Here is an 18,680-nt window from a genome sequence, read left to right as displayed (position 1 = left end):
CAGCGTGAGGTCACATCCGGTAGGTGAGGTCAGGGCAGGGGCCGCCATTTTGGGTGGCAGGGCTGGGCGCGGAGCGGGGCAGCGCGGGCGGCGGTGGCCGTGAGGGGGCAGCGAGCGCGGCCTGCGGGCGGGCGGCCCCCATGGCCGGGCAGTTCGACTCCGAGGACCGGGCGAGCTGGTACTGGGGGCGGCTGAGCCGAAACGACGCAGTGTTGCTGCTGCAGGGGCAGCGCCACGGGACCTTCCTGGTGCGCGACTCGGGCACCATCCCCGGCGACTTCGTCCTCTCGGTGTCCGAGAGCTCCCGCGTCTCGCACTACATCGTCAACAGCCTCGGGCCGGCGGGAGGCCGGCGGTCCGGCGGCGAGGGCCCTGGGGCCCCGGGTGAGTGACCCCCCAGGGCTGGCGGTGCCCACAGCCCCAGCAGTCCCGGGGAGGGCAGCTGAGGCAGCCCGGCCCCGCGCTGCTCCTCCCCACGGGCGGCCCCGTTCGCTTCCCGGGCGGTGTTTCCACTCGTGAAGCTCTTTGTAGTGGAGTTAAATCGCGTTTTGCAGCTGGGGCTGCTGACTGAACTGAGCCGTCTGTCTGCACCTGCCTTCCAGCGACCGAGTAGCCCCTTAAACATCCACTGGAGCTGAGCGCTGCTTGCAGCCCCCTGGAAAGGTCTTGCAGCTGTAGCCCTCGCACGGTCTTTTATTTTCATAATGGAGTTTACTTTAGTTGATAGATTTTTGCACGTTATCTCAGCCGGGGGATGGTTCTGTGGAAGCCTCCTGTAAAAGTCTGAAATCTAACAAGGTAGTTCTGCATCAGAAGCCAGACTGAAGCTAAATTTGCAGTCACAAATCAAAGTATTATGTGGGTAGTTGAAGCAGTTCCACCTTCGGGGGTGTAAAGGCAGTTGTGCCTTTGAATCAGGCGTGAAGTTCAATTTTTTTCACCACGTGTATTGAAAGGAAAGGTTTGATACTCTTCCTCATCAACCTGACATCTAATATGAAAACCATGCTCATTAAAACTTACAGAGCAGAAGATGCTGATTGTGTCAGAGAGAAAACTGTACCACAAGAGGCATGCAAGTACAAGATTAACTAAATTGAAAAGAGCCACCAGCAATGCAGTGCCCTAAGATGTGTGAAACAAAGGCAGTGGTGTCCCCCATGGGGGCATTACAGAAGTTGGTAGCAGAACTACTCATATTTGGATATTAATGCTTGCAAAAATGCTGTGAGCATATTGCTAGCATCTCAGAAATGAACCACTACATAATTTTAAGGTGTAGTAAGCCTATGTAATTAGAGATTTGGGGAACTTTTTGGCAGAAAGTATATGATTTGCTACAGAAACAGTGACTTGATGATGTAAATCTGGTTGGAAAGAGACCTAAATTGGGAAGATGCTACAGTACTTGTTATAGAAAGGATTTTTTAGTCTCTTTACTGACTGTAGTTGATTAAGGAGGAGATAATAGAAGGAAAAAAAATCCCAAACAAGGGTTGCCAGTAAGCTTGCACTCTTACAGAGTAATTTCCCCTGCTCAGGGGGATGTTTCAGACTGGAAAATTTGGGAAAGCCTGAAGGCACTGTGTTTATCTCAGGAACCTACCACAGCAGCAGAATACTCAAGTTACAATGAGTCCCAGAAGATAAAACTTAAAGGTGACTGTATTCAGCTGGAAGTCATTACTGTCGTGGGTAGTAAAGTGGTTTCCCACAAGATGTGGGGGATTCCCCAGAGTTTCATGGCTAGAGGACAGAGGTTTATTGCCATGGGTTTACAAAGGCTCTGCAGGAATTGTTGAATTGTGTGACTGGTGTTATATGGAGCAGAAGTTACCAGGATGGGTTGTTGTGGAACCCAGCCTCATAGGATTTTAAAGACAGCAGTGATGATAAACCCCTGAATTTGTGTGCCTGTCCCTTCTGGGCTGTTGTTTCCTGGAGAGCAGCTCATCTCTGGAAATACAGTGCTTTTCATGTAGTTGTGGTACCATGTTAGCACACAGGCATGCTCACATTTAAAAATTATGTTACACTCTTAAGCTTCTTAATGTTTTGTGATGTTCTGTGGGCTGGCTGCTGTTATGGGTGTTAAAATATACTGGAGTTTTGGTGTTCTTTTTGTAAATCACTAAATGCCTCTTAAGTAATTCTGTTTTAAATGTTTATCTGGTTTAGAGGAGTAGCTGCTATTGTAGCTGTGTAGGCTGTTGGCACAGTAGGATTGATATATGTTAAAAAGTATGATTGCTTTTTTTTTTTCCCCCTCATGGATGTTATGAGGATAGGGGATGCATCACACCTATACCACAGATAATCCTGTGCTCTAATTTTAGTAACATCAAATTAATCATGCCTCCATGCTGGTACTGCTCTCTAACACTCAGAAGGTGTGGGTGTATGTATATATATTACATTTAAAGTGTAATTAAGTTTTTCTTTCAGGGAAAAAAGGGGGGGGAGATATTCTGCAGTGGGAGGGAGATGGAAACATTGGTAGAAGATGGAAGATGATTTCATGTTTGGATAGGGAAGCTAATGCAGTAAAATGAGCTAAATGTTTGCAAATTGTCATGCTGATTTATTGTAGTCAAGCTAAAGCATAAGGAAGAACAACTTCACTGTGTTAATTGTATAGTGTAGTTCTTTTAGCAATAGATTGGCAAGTACACACTTCTTACTGTGAAATCTGAATATGCCAGATCAAGTCCTTAGTTTGATTTTTGTGTATGTGCACTTCATAAATGCTTTAGCACTGCTGTGTGCAGGGAATCCTAGGGACCTATTTTCCGTATAGAATGAATGAGAGGAGGAGCATTGGCTTCTGTAATATAAAAAGCCCTAGTGTCACAAAAACTTGGTATCGTCTTTTCCATTCCTTAAGTATAAAATCAACTTGCTATTTTTTTGTTAAATTCAATTGACTGGTATGCTGCCAGTTCTAACTTCTTGTAGGTGATTTTTCAGCCTAAGGAAAAAAATCATTTAACAGACCTTCTCAAAAGAACTACTTTTTCCTGAAATGTTTTGGACCATTAAAAAAGGATAAATCACTGAATTATGGGAAGGAAAACCACTCTGCTTCTAATGGAGATGATGATTAACAATTGAATCAAAATCATGGTGTCACTTGTATCACAGTCAGAGGCTGAAGAAATCCCAAACAAGACAAAGTACTCTATGCAGGCATTAGAATCATAGAGTGATAACTGGTAATACAGGAAACACTTAAATACACAGTATATTTGCAACGTGACATATGAATCCAGGGTAAAAGTAGGAATAGGAAAGTATGACAGAGTGTCAAAGGTGGTGTTTTAAATATCTATGCATTTTAAGGTCATACTGTTTAACCTATGTCTCTAAGTCACTTCCTTTGTGCTGTTAAAAATCTCAGCACTTCCTGGAATCATCTAGACTTTACCTAATGATATCATGCTTATCTCTATTTGACATGTATGTAGATACCTATGAGCAGCATGGTTTAACTTTGTCACTTGGGTTTTTTTCTTATATTACAGTCTAAAATGCAAACTATTGGAAGCTTGGAAAGTTATCTCACTAGACATCTAGTTTTCTTTCATCCTCTGATTATCTGCAGAAATTATGATGTGTAACTTACTGAAGAATATTCCCCTGGTGTTTTTAGAGCTCTCTTCAGGAATGAGGTTTAACTTTTCTTACAGGATGTTCATAGGTACTTGTTTTGCTCTGGCATGAGTTGGGAGGTGCTTAAGAACAAGATAAAAAAGTGTCCCTGTGGGAGTGGGGGAAACACAGGGGCTGGAATGTGGTGCCTTCATACCAGAGTTCCCATATACTCCATGAGGAAATGGGCTTACATCACAGTGATGTCTTGACTTTGAAATGAGAGCCTTGTGTGTCAGTACTCTGCATGATAAGAACAGCTCTGCTTGCTTAAAACATGATTTATAAGTTAGGGGGGAGTGGGAAACCCCTACAGACTAGATCTAGAAACAAAAAATGAAAACCTGGTTTTGTCAGGTTTTCCCTGCCCTGAAAAGAAAAGCTTACCAGAGCTTAAACATAACGGGAGAACTGCCCAGTGGCACTAGCACAATTGAAGAGAGAAATGTAAAACCCCTGAGATGGCTGAGAAAAGTGAGAAGCTGCTTTGTAGTTGCACTACCTGCCCACATTCTGAAGAAGTAAATATTGGGTGTTTTATACCTCTATTTCCCCAGGATGTGTTCAATATTTAAAACATATAAAAGCAATATTTTCCAGACTGACATGAAGCCAACACCGTATAAAAGTGTTTTGTTGGGAATGTGCATCATAAACAGAGAACTGACAGGATCCAGATCTGAAACTTTCTGTAGTTCTGGGACAGTCTGGAATTTAACACTTTACTCACCTTCCTGGGAGCAGAGGTGTCATTAGCTTTTCTGAGATGCTGACACGGATGGAATCAGGTTAAGTCCTAGCACAAATGGATCTAGGAGGAAATAAGCAAGGAAGATGCTACTCTGCCCTTTGTGCTCATCATTCAAAGGAGTTACCAAGCAGCACTGAGTAGAGATGTGAGGCTGTTCTCCCTTTGGCTGAGCAGAGCTAGGGAGAAAGGATGAGAATTGCTAGTACTCTGGTTGTCCAGTTTTCATAGGAAATGACTGAAGTTCCTCCAGTAGCTAGGCTTACCTTTACGTTCCTTCTCTTCCTGAGAGCCCTCAGAAGACGTGGACAATGTGCTGCTCAAACTTGTGCCTTCAAGAAAGCTGTCCCAGAATCATGAAAAAAACCACTTCAGTTTTGGTTTTTTTTTTTTTTTTTTAACTCAAAAGCATCAGAAGTGCATGTGGTATTCTGGGAGTGTTCTCTTTGTGTAGGTAGTACCTCTCCTTTCTGCTGCTTATCTGTTTGTCCCTTCAAGGACAGCATTATCTCTCTCATCTAAGAATGTATTTGGAGGGCCTTGTGTTCTCTCACTCATCTTCAGTTATGCAAAATGCCTTAGTACATAATTTTCCAGGACATTATGCTTATTTCAGTTGCTTCTTTCCCATACATAAGGTTCCAGTGGACTTTCCTCTTAAGAGTCCAACTTTGGTTTTATTCAGGTAGCATTTGGCAGCTCTTCCAGGTTGTTATGCATTAATTCAAGAGGGTGAACCTGTTCAGAAGAACAAAAATAAAAGACTTCAAATAACGTCATTCATCCTAGTGATGATTTTGCTGCTGACAAGGCTGATGAATGTTCCTGTTGAATTGCTCATTTGCTGTGAATTTTAAGATCTTTCTGTGTACACTTACTCTGCTGGACATGGAGATATCAGCCTCCTGACTGAGTCAGCTTGTAGCAGGTTCTACAGAGGTAATTAGTGTCTCTAGATCTGTGTCACATGAAGTAAGGACCATGAGATCTGGTCTTTTCTGTATGGTTTCAAAAATCTTTGCTCCCCTTGGTCTCTTAAAGTTTCTATGACTTTCTTTTGACATAAGTGCCTACATAATGTAAAATAGTTGTCACCAGGTTTGTCTGGAATCAGATATCTGTATCACTTACTCTGAATGGTTTCCCACTTGAAATGCTAACAGAAGTGCAGCATTCTCAGATCAAATTACATGCTTATGTAGTGGAAGTTTGGAAGTGCTGTAGGGATGCTGCCTGTACAGCCAGAAGTCATCTCCTCAGAGACCACAGAGCTAAGAACTGCCACTGAGATGGAATTCCAGAGTTCTTGCTAAGTCTAGAGCTCTAAGTTTCAACTACCAACAAAAGCTGAGGGTTTTTTGTATCTTTTCAGCATTACGTTTTGAAAGAATAAGGTGTAATCTTACTTCTTTCCATGCTGGGTTCATATTTCTTACTGATATTTACATTAACTTTGTTAGCTCTTGGTGATGCCAGTTTGTGAATTGTTTTGTAATTTTTTGAGTGTGTTGCTTTTGTTTTTTCATCTCAGTTTTATTTGTGCTGATTTAATTTGAAAGTCCTCTAGGGCTGATAATGCATGCAAATGTGCATTTTCCCATGACTTAGTCTGCTTCTTTGAATTTCCTGTAACTGGCTTCACTTATGTTTATGTTAATTCAGGATTGTCTATGTTGATCTTATTGAATCTGCCCTTTTCTCTATTAGAACCCATTTTTGCTCTTTTGAAAGAACTTGAAATGTTAGCTTTCCATGCTGACAGTGCTACTTTGAAGGGGTTTTTTTGGATCAGTGACAACTTGAAGAATTCTGCTAGCTTTGTACTTGAGAGTTAAGTCTCAGAACTGTTAGATATTCCCTGCAGAGAAGCAGACTTGCAAAGTAAGCATCTCTTTTTTGCTATAAGAGTTACTCATGAAAGCATAAATCTTTTCCTCTTCACTACCCTCCCCCAGCTTTCCACAGTTCTTCCTATAACTGATTACACAGGGTATGGTGCAGGGTGGAAAGAGAGCATCATGCAAATGTTTTTCCCCAGCTGAGCCTGAAGAACATAAAATGGAAAAAAAGTGCAGCACACAGATTGAAAACTGGAATGGAGAGCTGCACTTTGATACTTCATATGACTTGAATGTGAACATAGCCTGTTTTTTAATGTAGTTGAGGTTCAGATTTATAGCTCAGGCACCATCTGACAAATATGGCAAAGAAACTACAAGACTTGAGATGAAAAGACTGAATGATATCCATTGTGGAAACATATGTTGTTGCTTTGCATTGCATAAAACAGACATAATTTTCTCCAATGGTTCATTTTATCAAAATTAAAAATAACTTCATTTGCTCATTCACATCAATTGATTGCTTCTGTGCTAAGCACTTCTCTGTAGTGTCCATGCATGTAACGTATACATTACAACAGGTAAATAACTGTTACTGAAGTGTACTTTTGAAATAACTTTGAACTGCAAAAGAGAGTTAAAAAACACACCAAAATTTCATTGGCTTTCTAGATCTAGCATGTAAAACAGAGAAAAAGGAATTGTCTGTTACTGAAAATTGTATAGGCTCCAGAGAAACTTGGGTACACTGAACAATTTTATTTGTTGGGTGTGTGTAACATTCAAGGCAACAAGTTATTTTTATTCTAGTTTGGGAAGTTTGGCAGTGCCAAACATATACTTTTTCCTTCTTTGACAAGCTCTTTAAAAATAAAGCTCTGCCCTGATGATCATGATAGTTCCATCTTTGAGAAATACTCAGAAGAGCTGAATATGATGAATCTACAGATGATTGAATTGAATATCCAGTTACTTATCAGTAAATATATCCATCTTCTCAAATGTTTTGTTTACTGTTTTAACTGTTGTATGCTCTTTTTGACATACTGCCTTCTTCTTTCAGGATTGAGTCCCACCAGATTTCGAATAGGTGACCAAGAGTTTGATTCTTTGCCATCTTTACTGGAATTCTACAAAATACACTATTTGGACACTACAACCTTGATAGAACCAGTTTCCCGATCCAGGCAGAATAGTGGTGTTATCCTCAGGCAGGAAGAAGCTGAGTACGTGCGAGCTCTCTTTGACTTTAATGGAAACGATGAGGAAGATCTTCCATTTAAGAAAGGAGACATACTAAGGATCCGGGATAAACCTGAAGAGCAATGGTGGAATGCAGAAGACAGCGAAGGAAAGAGGGGAATGATACCTGTTCCTTACGTCGAGAAGTATAGACCTTCCTCTGCTTCAGTATCTGCTATCATTGGAGGTAACCAGGATAGTTCCCACCCACAACCACTGGGTGGGCCGGAGCCAGGGCCCTATGCCCAGCCCAGCATCAACACTCCGCTCCCTAACCTTCAGAATGGCCCTATTTATGCCCGGGTTATCCAGAAGCGAGTCCCTAATGCCTACGACAAGACAGCCTTGGCTTTGGAGGTACATAATGGGCAAAACTTAGAAAGAAGAGATCTGTTCAAGGGTTTTCCCTTTCAATCACATTTTAGTTTTGTAGGAATAAGAAAGGGAAAAGCATTTGTAAAACTCATGATTAACAAGTTACAGATAAAGGCTTTTTTATTAATAAGTGACTAGAATCACTTGTAGACTAGAGTTTGATTATGATAGCATGTTTGTGTTACTGAACTAACATGGTGTCTTTTGTCAAACATCACTAACATAAATGTTTCCCCATCCATGTTTTCACTTCTGAAGTCATTTTGGGGGGGAGGGTTAGGGAGCAGTTCATAATTGTGTGTCTGAACCTGTGTTCACTGTTGCCTTACCCCAGTCTTTAAAAAGTGTGCTGGGTTGTTTGTTTGTCTCATTAAACTGTTTTTCAAGCAGTTTAAAAGCAATCAGTGGAAACATTGATAGTCACTTGAAGATTTTACAGACTGAGATGATGGTGATGATCACACATAGGGTTTTATTGTAACACCCTGACCTCGAGCAGATTACTTGGGTTTTCGGATGAGAGGCAGGAACACACATTACATTCATTATGTAGGTCTTGTGTAAAGCAGTGATTGATGGGAGTATGATTTGTAATAAAGTAGTGAGGTTTCCCTAAGTTCGAACCACTCCCTGATCTTACCAAGTACTTTTCGTGCCCTTTTTGATTATTTTTTTTCCCCTCCTAAAAAGGAGTGCTCTGTATTGACACCTGAGCTAGTTATCCCCCAAGTTAGACTTGAGGAAATTGAGACAAAGGTATTCTCAGTGGCAGACCTTTGCCTTAGGATGATATGTAAAATTGTACCCTTTAATCTAGGCTTCTTTGAGCTAAAGGCTCTGGAATTTCCTGATACCTAATTGACTTCCTGTTTATATAACATTTTAAGTACTTGGGAAAAAACAGTTTCTGTGCTGAGTCAGATCATCTCCTCTTCACTCTCAAATACTTTTGTTTAATTGTGCATAGCACTGAAGACAGTCCAGTACTTCATTGATAAGGCCACTATAGGTTTGTGTCTTTAGTACAGAGTTGGCAAATGCAGAAAATCTACCAATCTGGTACAACCTCAGAGATGTGAAATTTTTCCCTCTTGTGGGTAAAAGTTCATCTAGGATAGCACTGTAAATGTACTTGAAATCACTATATATTGCTATATTTCTGAATCAACAAGAGAGCCTATTTTTAGGTTGATAAGTGTGTATAAAAATTCATTCCAACTCACCAGATTTTGTGGAAATAGGCAAAGATTTCAACCTTCACTTTCATACAGCCTAGAACGCTGTCTCTTTCCTACATTTTCTCACCCAGCCTGGAGCTTGTAAGTATTCCTGAGCGTCCTTGTGGACTGGTGCAATTACTAGATGCTAGATTTTCTTAGAGCCCTTGGAGATTATGTTCAGGCATATTTATCAAAACCTTTTAGTGTGCTATCAGTGTTTCCTTAAGCTTAACTTCATGTTTTATGTCACTTAAAGCAGAACACCACAATACTGCCCAGCTGGCAGTTTATTAACATGGAGTGAAATGGAGTAAGAAAATACTGATAATCCAGGCAGTCGTAAGCAACTTTGAGGGAAAGCAAAATCCTTTACATGCTAAAGAACAGCTTGTGAGTGCCATGGCTGATCTGTTAATTCAATCCTCTTCAGTAAAACTCACATGATCTGTCAAGTATGCTGTGCTTTACACAATGTAGTTTCATGGAGAACATCTCTGTTCTGACCTACGTTGCACTCCTGGTGTCTTCTAACTCATGATGATAGGCTAGATAGCTGCAGTGTTTGGGAGAGGGAGAATTGAGAATTGTGGGGGCTCTGCCCATCTGTGTAAGGGGGTAAGAAAGAGTTATAGTGTCTTTCTACTGTTAAATTAGAACAATGGTGTTTGTAGGTGCTGTATATACATTTAAATACTTAACTAGTTGATGTGTTAACCTCTTGGTTAGGATGGTTTATGCCTGTCTTGCTACAGCTCTGCATTTGAGAAATGCAGTAATAGTGGTGGTTCTTTATTCTGTATATAGTATTGAGAAAGTTTAGTTTTATCACTGCTTCTAGTAGGCCTTCCTTGCTTTTTTGCATCTTTTACAATTTCAAATCACAATGTTACTGAGTTGCTTTCAATGTCTGTGCAGGAAAAAATAGTAGTATGTACTTCACTTTCTCCAAGTTTTTCTTCATCCTGTCTACCAAAGTACTGTTTCTTGTCTCCTTTTTTCACATTCCCTTTCATTTCATGGTGTTTTTTCTCTGTTTATTTAGAGATCTTTTTCTTAGATAACTTAGTAGAAAGCACTACATAAGTTTTATCAGTCCATTTTTGCCCAGACCTCTTAATAACTATAAATATAGAAAGTGGGATTCTTTCCAAATGAAAATTCTTATCCTTAATTCTGGCAGTATTTATGGGCAGAGGTGGATCCCACTGTTTCTTCTAGGAAAATAGATTCTTAACATTAAACATTTTTGTCCCAAACTGCAAACAGAATACATGTACTATTATTTTAAAATGCATGTGGTTTTAAAGAGCTCAAGGAAGGAGGACCAAAGGAAATGATGTTCTAATAAAGGCTGTCATGTATTATGGAAAAAAGATTTAGCAGGAGAGAGAATTTTTATTTTGCTTATAGCTGGACCTATTCAAAGAGTTGTCAGACTATATTAATTAAGAGAAAGGAGAGGAGAAAAAGGGAAGATGTATGTGGTGAATGACTGAGATCGATCAATTTATTTTTTTTTCTTTGTAACAGTAGCAGAACTCTGCCAGTTTGACCTTACCAAAGAGGAGTACTTGGAATAAAACCACAGCATACAGAAGTCTTCACATGAACCTTCAGTTTTGCTTTGAAGCATATGGGATACATTTAGTTTTAAAACTTCTGATGAAGATTGAGACAAATCTGGCTTTATAGCAGGGTACAGTGTTGTTCTTGAGGTGCTGTGCTTGGTGGGATGATGCACAATAAGACTAATGATACCATAAGTCAACACTAAAAATGAGATTTCAGAGAGCCACTTCTGGTCTGAATGTTTTAAAATTCCAGCAATTGTAATGATGAGTAATTTTTTAAAGGTTCTATGTATTGTCTTCAGGAGAATATTTAAACTACAGATTAATTGTAGAGTTTGAAAGCATATCTAGAAAGATCTGTAAGCTACTAAGGAATTAATGGAGCCACTTTATTAAGCTAGAAATGGAAAAAGACACGTGCTTACTAAAAGTCAGTCCTGTTTCCATAGGTGTGCAGGTATATATAAATGAAATGTGAATGAAAGATTGTATCAGGGAGAGAGGCTGGTTGCTAAATGAAATTACCATAATGGTGAAAAAGGAACACTGAAGCACAGAGGTCTTTCCTTTTCTAACAACTATTGAAATGCAAATTTCAGATGTAGCTTCTTATAAGGAGAATTTATAAATGGGTGTCCCCTTGCTGCAATGACCCTGAAACACCCATGAAAGAGCTCTAGGATTCTTCTGGGAGTAAGGAAGTGTCACAAACATCCCCTATCCTATCACTGCAGTGTTGAACCCACCTGTTGCAGGTCAGTTTGCCGTAAGATATCCAAAATGAACTCTGCACTAAGTAGCAGGTGATAAAAAGTAAGTGGACACAGGCCAGAAGTCTTAAGGAAAATACCATACACATTGCAAGCCTAGGTGCAACTTGTGATTTTATTTTCCTCATTATACAGAGGTTATGTACTTCTTTACTGAAGGCTGATGGGTAGGTTTATATTCAGGTTTAAAAAATTTAGCCTTGTCTAGTGTAGTGTTCTTGTAATGGTTGTGATTAGGAAACAAGATTTTCTGCTTCTAGTATTGTCACATTTAATCTTATTCTTGTTAAATTATACCTAATGTTTTGTTTTGGTCAACAGAGTATTTTTATTGGTATAGCCTCCTAGTGATTATTAGCAGTAGAAAAAATATACATACTGCATGATTAAATTCCTGAAGACCTGAAACTTAACGTTCAGTAGTTGAGGAGGCTTCCTTTTTTGCCTGTAGCAAATACATAAGAGGATTTTCTTCAAAATAGGATTCATTAAAATGTCTGTACTAAGAACTAAAAAACTTAAAACCTAGAGTCCCAAGCATGCCTCTCATTACCAGATAAGTAATCATCAGTGGTATGGGAAGCTTAATTAAATGCCCATGTAGTGGTTTGCATTTGTGAACTATTAAAAGCTGTTCTGGCAAAAGACTGCTAGTGATTAAAACCTGTAAAGTTAATGGAGATGGTAACATCTTTCTTTGTTCTTCATTCACTGTCTGGAAAGTGAGAATAATGAGATTCTCTTTCTGATGAATTTGTAACACAGTGATGAGCATCTGTAAACTAGAAAATATAATCAGTGACTTTCTGCAGTAAGGATTGTGGCCATGCCTTGAGAATTTATTTACAGTATTAGTGAAAGAAAATAGAATACATCTGTCCCAAAAAACATTCCTCATCTGTGACCCAGGAAAAAACTGAAAACCATTGTATGTTACTTGTAAATAAGATTATTGATAAAATTGTACACAGAAGGGTAGAAATGGTTAGACAGTTTTTCAGTGTTGCATTTGTTAACTCTCCAGTGACTGTCTTTACAATGTAAATTGTGCTTTCTTGGGTTGTATAAGGGCTACTTTATAAAAGCACCCTTCGAGATACAAGAGAGATGGGGACTGATTAGTCCTAGACTTGTGGGCCTGACTTGGAACTACATCACAGCACAGCCTTGGGAAAATGCTGTGCAGTTTTCCACCTTTGTCAAAAGGAGACAATACCTTTAGAACTGTGAATGTTGGGTCGGAGATTAGAATGAGAGACATTACTGTGCTTTTTAGTGTAGTACATTAGAACTGGAGGCTTTTAAATTTGATCGTATTGTTTCATTGGTCCATAGTAATCATTCTCATTTTTCTAGCCAGATAATTTGAATATAAGAGGGAGAGGTCATCAGTTATCTTGCTCTGCCCATGGTATTTACTTACATGAGACTAGATGGGGGACTTGACTGAAAGATCATTTGGCTTTGCATCTGGTGGTGACTCGTGGATGCTCATAGTAAGAACAAAGCAGCCTTACAGCACTAGTTATTCCCTCATATATTCTCCCAGTGTTCTCTATTCTGTGGCTATATATGCATATATATAGCTCCCACTTATCCAAAACTTTTTCAGTACTACCTGGAAAGCTTTCAGTGGAATTTCAAAACTAAGGAGCTGTTTATCTCACAGATCAATGTTCTCATTGCACATTTGCAAGACTCCCCTCCCCTAATGAGGTTGTTGATGCAGTACAAGCAGAATACAAGCTTCTCAATTCAGCAAGAGGTGTTCATTGTGATGGCAGCTAATGTCAAGTCCCAAGAGTGGTCTGAAAGATTGCTATTGGATTGCAGGCTCTTCAGTTTAGGTAGTTCTCACCTAACCTAGATATGCTTCTTTCTCTCTGTACTTTCTTCAGGAGTGAATAATGTTGGGTGATAGGCTGATGTATCAAAAATGGTCAAGACTAAAACTGCTTTTTATGGAAGTGTATCTGGTACTCTTGGGTGATGTGATACAAAAGGGGGGATAGCAGAAAGCAGCTCATCCTGTGTGTTTTTATGGATTGTAACACTTCCTTATTTCTTATCCTGTAGGTCGGTGAGCTGGTGAAGGTCACAAAGATTAATGTGAGTGGTCAGTGGGAAGGAGAATGTAATGGCAGACGTGGTCACTTTCCATTCACACACGTCCGTCTGCTGGATCAACAGAATCCTGATGAGGACTTCAGCTGAGTGTGGCTCAACAGTTGCTCTTACAGATGGGAACAATCTCAACTTGTTTTTATTGCAGATGCCATCAAGACTATGTTCCGACAGATGTTGAAATCGGTATTGCTTGTATAAGCATTCTGATAACCTGCAAACCCCTGGGACTGAACACCACCATTCCTTAATCAAGGGTCCTGTAATTCAGGGTACGACAGTAGATAACTTGTGTGTCAAGTGGCAGAACTAGTACATGATTATAGGTTGTAATGCCTGCTTATGTCCATGTGCACAGCAGACTGGACCTTGCCAGCAGCAGCAGTTGGAGAAAGCAGTAAGGTAGCTGTTACCGTAACATTTGTAGCTCTCTCCAGTTCTATTCCTTAGGTTGCTTCTTCCTCAGGCAATGAACATCAACCTTTGACAATTCAATATAATGATGGAAGTTTCACAGTTTTATCCTGGAGCTTTCTCCACATTTTTTTTTCCATCCTGAATTCTCTGTCTGTGAAAGGCCAGATCATACTTGGCGTGGCCAGTTAACTATGCACAGTACAGATTTATGTAGAGCCCACTGGGGACAGCCTTATGATTTACAGATGCTTACCACTGTAATGGCAAACGACAGATCAAATCAACCTCAGAATTCTAGAAGTTTGTGGACACTAGATTGATTTCTTCAGTACTGTTGATGCTTCAAACATAGCAGCTGATTTTAAATTAAAATTTCTATTAACACACCAGTATCTTTTTTTATCCATAAGTATGTTTATGGATTCGTATCAGTGCTGAGAAATACGTGCATAGCACTTTAAATGCATAGCTTTAAAGCAGTGTTTTATTCACTAAATATACTAAAATATTGACACTGCTTTCCAGTAAAATTAAATTATATAGGGCCAGTTTAATTTTCCTAGAATTCTTCATTACTCCTGTTGTACAGTACTCTTACAGTACAAATCAGTGTCAAATGCAGTGAACTGACAAACCAAATATTACTTTTATTTTAAAGTTACTCTGGGGAGTCTTCTGGTTTAATTCCCATCTGTAAAATATTTGATAGTGAATTCATGAGGATTTTATTTTTAATAAACTAATGGAAAATACTTGTGTGCTTCTGGATTGATTCTCAAAAGGCCTAATAGAGTAACTATGGCTTCATAGCTCATAATGCAAATCAGTGCATTGAATAGGTGGTGTTATGCACTGCTTGATAATTTTTTTTGTCTGTTCTAATTATCTGGTTTTCTCTAACATAAAATCAGAATGGATTCAGTAAGTTTTGTAAACTTGTAATTAAACACTGAAGTGACTATCCTTTGCCTGTACCCTGGGTTGTTTTCCAAACACAGCACTCTAGTGACCCAATTTAAACAAATAAATTCTGTAACTTTGACTACAGTGTAATCCATACTGAGCAGTTCTTCCAAACAGAATCAAACTGAAAATGTTCTTTTGGTTGATACAAACCATGAGAGTAGAAGGGCTCATTGGTTGTAAATGCTGCAAGAGCTTGTTCCCACTGCAGAGGCTATGGCTGCAAGGCACCAACCCATACAACACAATACTGGTAACACTTTACCTCAGAACTGTGTAACATGCTGGAAACCATAATATTTCTGTTATATTTAAGTACTAGTTGTTTTACTTCAAAACTAATCTATCAGCAAGTCTGACAAATTATCAGGTAATGGGCAGTCATTAATTCTGTGTACTAATGCCAATGTACATTAATACTTTTCCATCACCAGTCTCATAAGCACTACTGAAGTTTATTAGAAAACTGACATGACAGTGGTGTAGGAAGAATGGTAACAAAGGAATTGAAGAACTGTTGTGGCTTGGATTCCTGTTAAGGTGATAATGCTAGTGATTGTGGGATCTCTTCTAGCATAGTACAAAATTTACTCATGAGGAAAAATACTGAGAAACTGACTCTAGTTTCTTTAAGGTTAATTTGTATTTTTCCTCTGACCTTGGTAGTTGCAATGACTGATTTTTATTTTTGTTTTCAAAAGCTGCACTCTAAGTAACAGACTGATAACTGATAAACTGAGTCTATCGGTTGCCCTTATATGCTTATATTTTTCTTCAGATATTGCACAAGAAACATAGTGAACTGTGTGGTTTTTGAGTAACACAGTGTGTCCTGACCTGTTTTTTACAATTGCAGTTAATGAAAACCCCTATGTTTGTACCTTACCAATCAGCAATTATTTTAAGGTACCAAAACTTTCCTGAAAGGAATTTTATTATGCAAAATTGCCTTTTTAATATGAAAGACAAAGTGAATTAACCAGCAAATACCCTTCAAACTTTGTAGATGTGTTTTTGTTAAGACTATTTAAGTACAGAGTATTTGTACATTTGAGAAGAAAAAAACCCCAAAAACTAGAGGAGTCTTAATAGCTGCTGTTTCACTAGAATATTAAGTTCTTGTCAAGCAGTGTTTCTTAGCCTACAGATACATTAATGCAGCTGTTTTCCACTGTTCAGTTCTAAGCCAAAATGTGATTTTGTTTGATAGGTGGTAGAAATGAGTATGTTTGCATTTGGATGAAATAGACATTTCAACTTACCAAGCTCTTAAAAATAGGTAGAACATATGTTCATGAACATGTAGATTAAATCCTTTTGTGGCCTTTGTTTATCCTTTTCTATTTTTCCCTTCTTTTTTCCCAATGCGTGCAAAAAAATCATTGCTAAGAATGTTGGTCACAATCTTTTGTCTCTACTTGGCTGTGTTTCTGGTCTCTTGTTCATAGGCAGGTGTTAGAACTAGAATAATCATTTCTAGAAATACACCGTGAAAGCAGAATGCTCAATTACACTGTGTTCTTCTGGTGCATTTACACATTATATCACACTAAAAAATACAACTGGCTGCTATGGTTTTTTAATATATATTTCATTTTGGTAAACCCCAGCCTTTTTACTAATATTTGACCTGTTAAATCTTGTTAATCTGTTTGAATTGTATTTGTTAATAATGCAAATATTTCTAATCATTTTAAGAGTAAAACACTTCATTTTTGTTAATGGTTTTGGGGAAGGATTCTAACCAAACCAGTTTGAAGAAAAATATGAACATGTGCCATTGTATTATAACACTATCCACTTTCTTGACAGTTAAAAGTCTTTTTTTATTTTTTTGTAGCATGTAATGTATATGTTCATAGTACGTGAAGTAAATAAAAGTATAGCCAAAACTTTGACTTGGTGTCATTTTCAATCAGCTGTAAATGTAATACTTGTATTTAATAGTCTGAAAATAGAACTGGGTATGGCCATTTTCAGTTGGTGGTACTCGTATGAAAACAACTAAGCACAGCACCTTGGTAAGACAAATGAAAGGAATTAAAATAGTTTATCAACCTTTAAAATAAGGCTTTTTTGAAACAAGCTGACTTTCTGTAATCAAATGGGTTGCTTAAGTCAAGGGGATGGGAAAAAGTGTATTCTGACTGCAAAAGAGGGAATATTTAGACTTGGTAGCTATTAGTCTCACTTCTTCCTATACGGCTGTATCAGCTGATCAGTTATTCATTAATTCTTACAATTGTCAGTAAAAACTTGCATTGAGGACAAAGTTACCAACAAGAATCTGATACAGGAGTCTACCAATGGTTCAGAAGGACCTCTCTAAGTGTGGTAGTAGAAGAGCACTATTTCAGTCAAAGAGTAAGCTATGCAGTGTACTGTCAAGGGATGAAGCACAGAAAAGAGGAACAGAATGCCTGTACCCCATGTGGGGGAGCACTGGTAACATGAGTCTGCATTAGACCTACATTTACTATTGTAATCTTTAAAAGCTGCAAGGAGAAGTGGCCTCTAGGCCCCCACAGATAAGGGTCTGGATGACAATATGTCTAAGGCCAGGCAGTTTAAACTTGGGTTGTTCTACAAAGAACAGTTCTATCTCCACACCAATGGGTTCCTTAACTCATCATGGTGTGCTATGGTTAATCATGGACCCTCAAAGCATTTGGCCTTCTGGATGCTTGCTGCCTGGAAAAGGTCATGTTTTATGTTCCCAATTAAAACAGTTCACTCTCCATTGTTTCTAAATATACAAGGACCACCCTAGTTCATGTTTGCATTTGTTTTCTGAGTCACTGTACAATTTAGCTCCCACAGAGCTGCCATGAGTGCCTTTTAATGAGATTACCTGAGATTATTTAAGAGCTCCCTGTAGCCAAAAGGAAGAGGTTCTACACACTTTTCATGCTGCTTAACCTCAGACTGGCATTTGCAGAACTTCTTTATGCCCTGATGTAACACAGGGCTCATGCAGAAACTATTGCCCCCTCTTCCCTCCCTCTTTCCCCACTCTGCTTCCAACAATGGGTTTTGGTTGCAGTAATGGCTGAATAAGCTCATGAAAAAGTTGAGGGTGTGACAGACAAGCAAGGATTGTATCAGCAAATTATGCTGAATTTCCCTGCATTAGACTGTTTATTTCTCGTGCTTCCCCAAATCCCCGACCAATTTCCAAATATTTACATGCCAGTTGTAACAAGTGCATTTGAAATATATGGATAATGCACTATAATTCATGAAAGTGTAGAAAGAGATACGTAAAATGATGTTAATTTTACATACCTTAAAGCTCTTGTTCGCCAACTGAAATAGTATGTGTTAAAACTAATCAGAAAACAATAAACTGTTTTTAAACAATGGGCTTTAAGTTGTGCTTTCACTGCGTGTGTTCAGTCACACATCAGGAGCCCATTTTAGTGGACCCAATACAAAAGAGTAAATGGAACTATACCTGACACTGCATCCAGGGCCTGATCAGTCTCTGCTGTACATCAAAACCCAGAGGTCTTTGTGCACATTTTTACCTCAGGAAAGCTGAGTCTTCAGCTTGCTCACCCTAGGAGACAATAGAAAAATAGACTTCATTCAGATCTACACTGAGCATATTTTTTAAGATGAAATTTAGGCCAGCCAAGTATAATGCCTTTCAGTTTTCTCAAACCATGATGGTTTTGGAAACTGAGGAGATACCTCAATTATTTAAGTATACGCTCAATTTCTTTTTTATAAGTACTCTGTGAGGAACTTGTGAAACATTA

General features: G+C 38.9%; 1 protein-coding gene across 3 annotated transcripts; it reads left to right on the top strand.

The window, feature by feature from the left end:
- Positions 1–12: 12 nt before the first annotated feature.
- CRK (CRK proto-oncogene, adaptor protein) lies at positions 13–16,817 on the top strand. 3 transcript variants are annotated; one of them, XM_030462155.1, is made up of 3 exons: positions 13–384; positions 7,301–7,836; positions 13,492–16,817. In XM_030462155.1, exons 1-3 carry the CDS (start codon positions 141–143, stop codon positions 13,627–13,629), a joined length of 918 nt encoding a protein of 305 aa, XP_030318015.1. In that variant the 5' UTR covers positions 13–140; the 3' UTR covers positions 13,630–16,817. The 3 variants fall into 3 exon arrangements, with proteins under 3 accessions (XP_030318015.1, XP_030318017.1, XP_030318016.1); XM_030462157.1 differs by having other exon boundaries at positions 7,301–7,666; positions 13,492–13,692; XM_030462156.1 differs by lacking the exon at positions 13,492–16,817 and adding an exon at positions 10,605–10,880.
- Positions 16,818–18,680: the final 1,863 nt, after the last annotated feature.

The sequence above is a fragment of the Calypte anna genome, chromosome 19 (genome assembly GCF_003957555.1).
Source record: "Calypte anna isolate BGI_N300 chromosome 19, bCalAnn1_v1.p, whole genome shotgun sequence".
Lineage (NCBI taxonomy): Eukaryota > Metazoa > Chordata > Aves > Apodiformes > Trochilidae > Calypte > Calypte anna.
The sequence above is the reverse complement of the archived record's forward strand: the minus strand, read 5'-3'. Positions and strand labels throughout refer to the sequence as shown.

Excerpts from the sequence above, each read along its gene's own strand:
- CRK (XM_030462155.1), top strand. The coding sequence starts at position 141 with ATGGCCGGGCAGTTCGACTCCGAGGACCGGGCGAGCTGGTACTGGGGG. Across the intron at positions 385-7,300 it reads CGAGGGCCCTGGGGCCCCGG|GATTGAGTCCCACCAGATTT; the intron begins GTGAGTGACCCC and ends TTCTTCTTTCAG. Across the intron at positions 7,837-13,491 it reads AGACAGCCTTGGCTTTGGAG|GTCGGTGAGCTGGTGAAGGT; the intron begins GTACATAATGGG and ends CTTATCCTGTAG.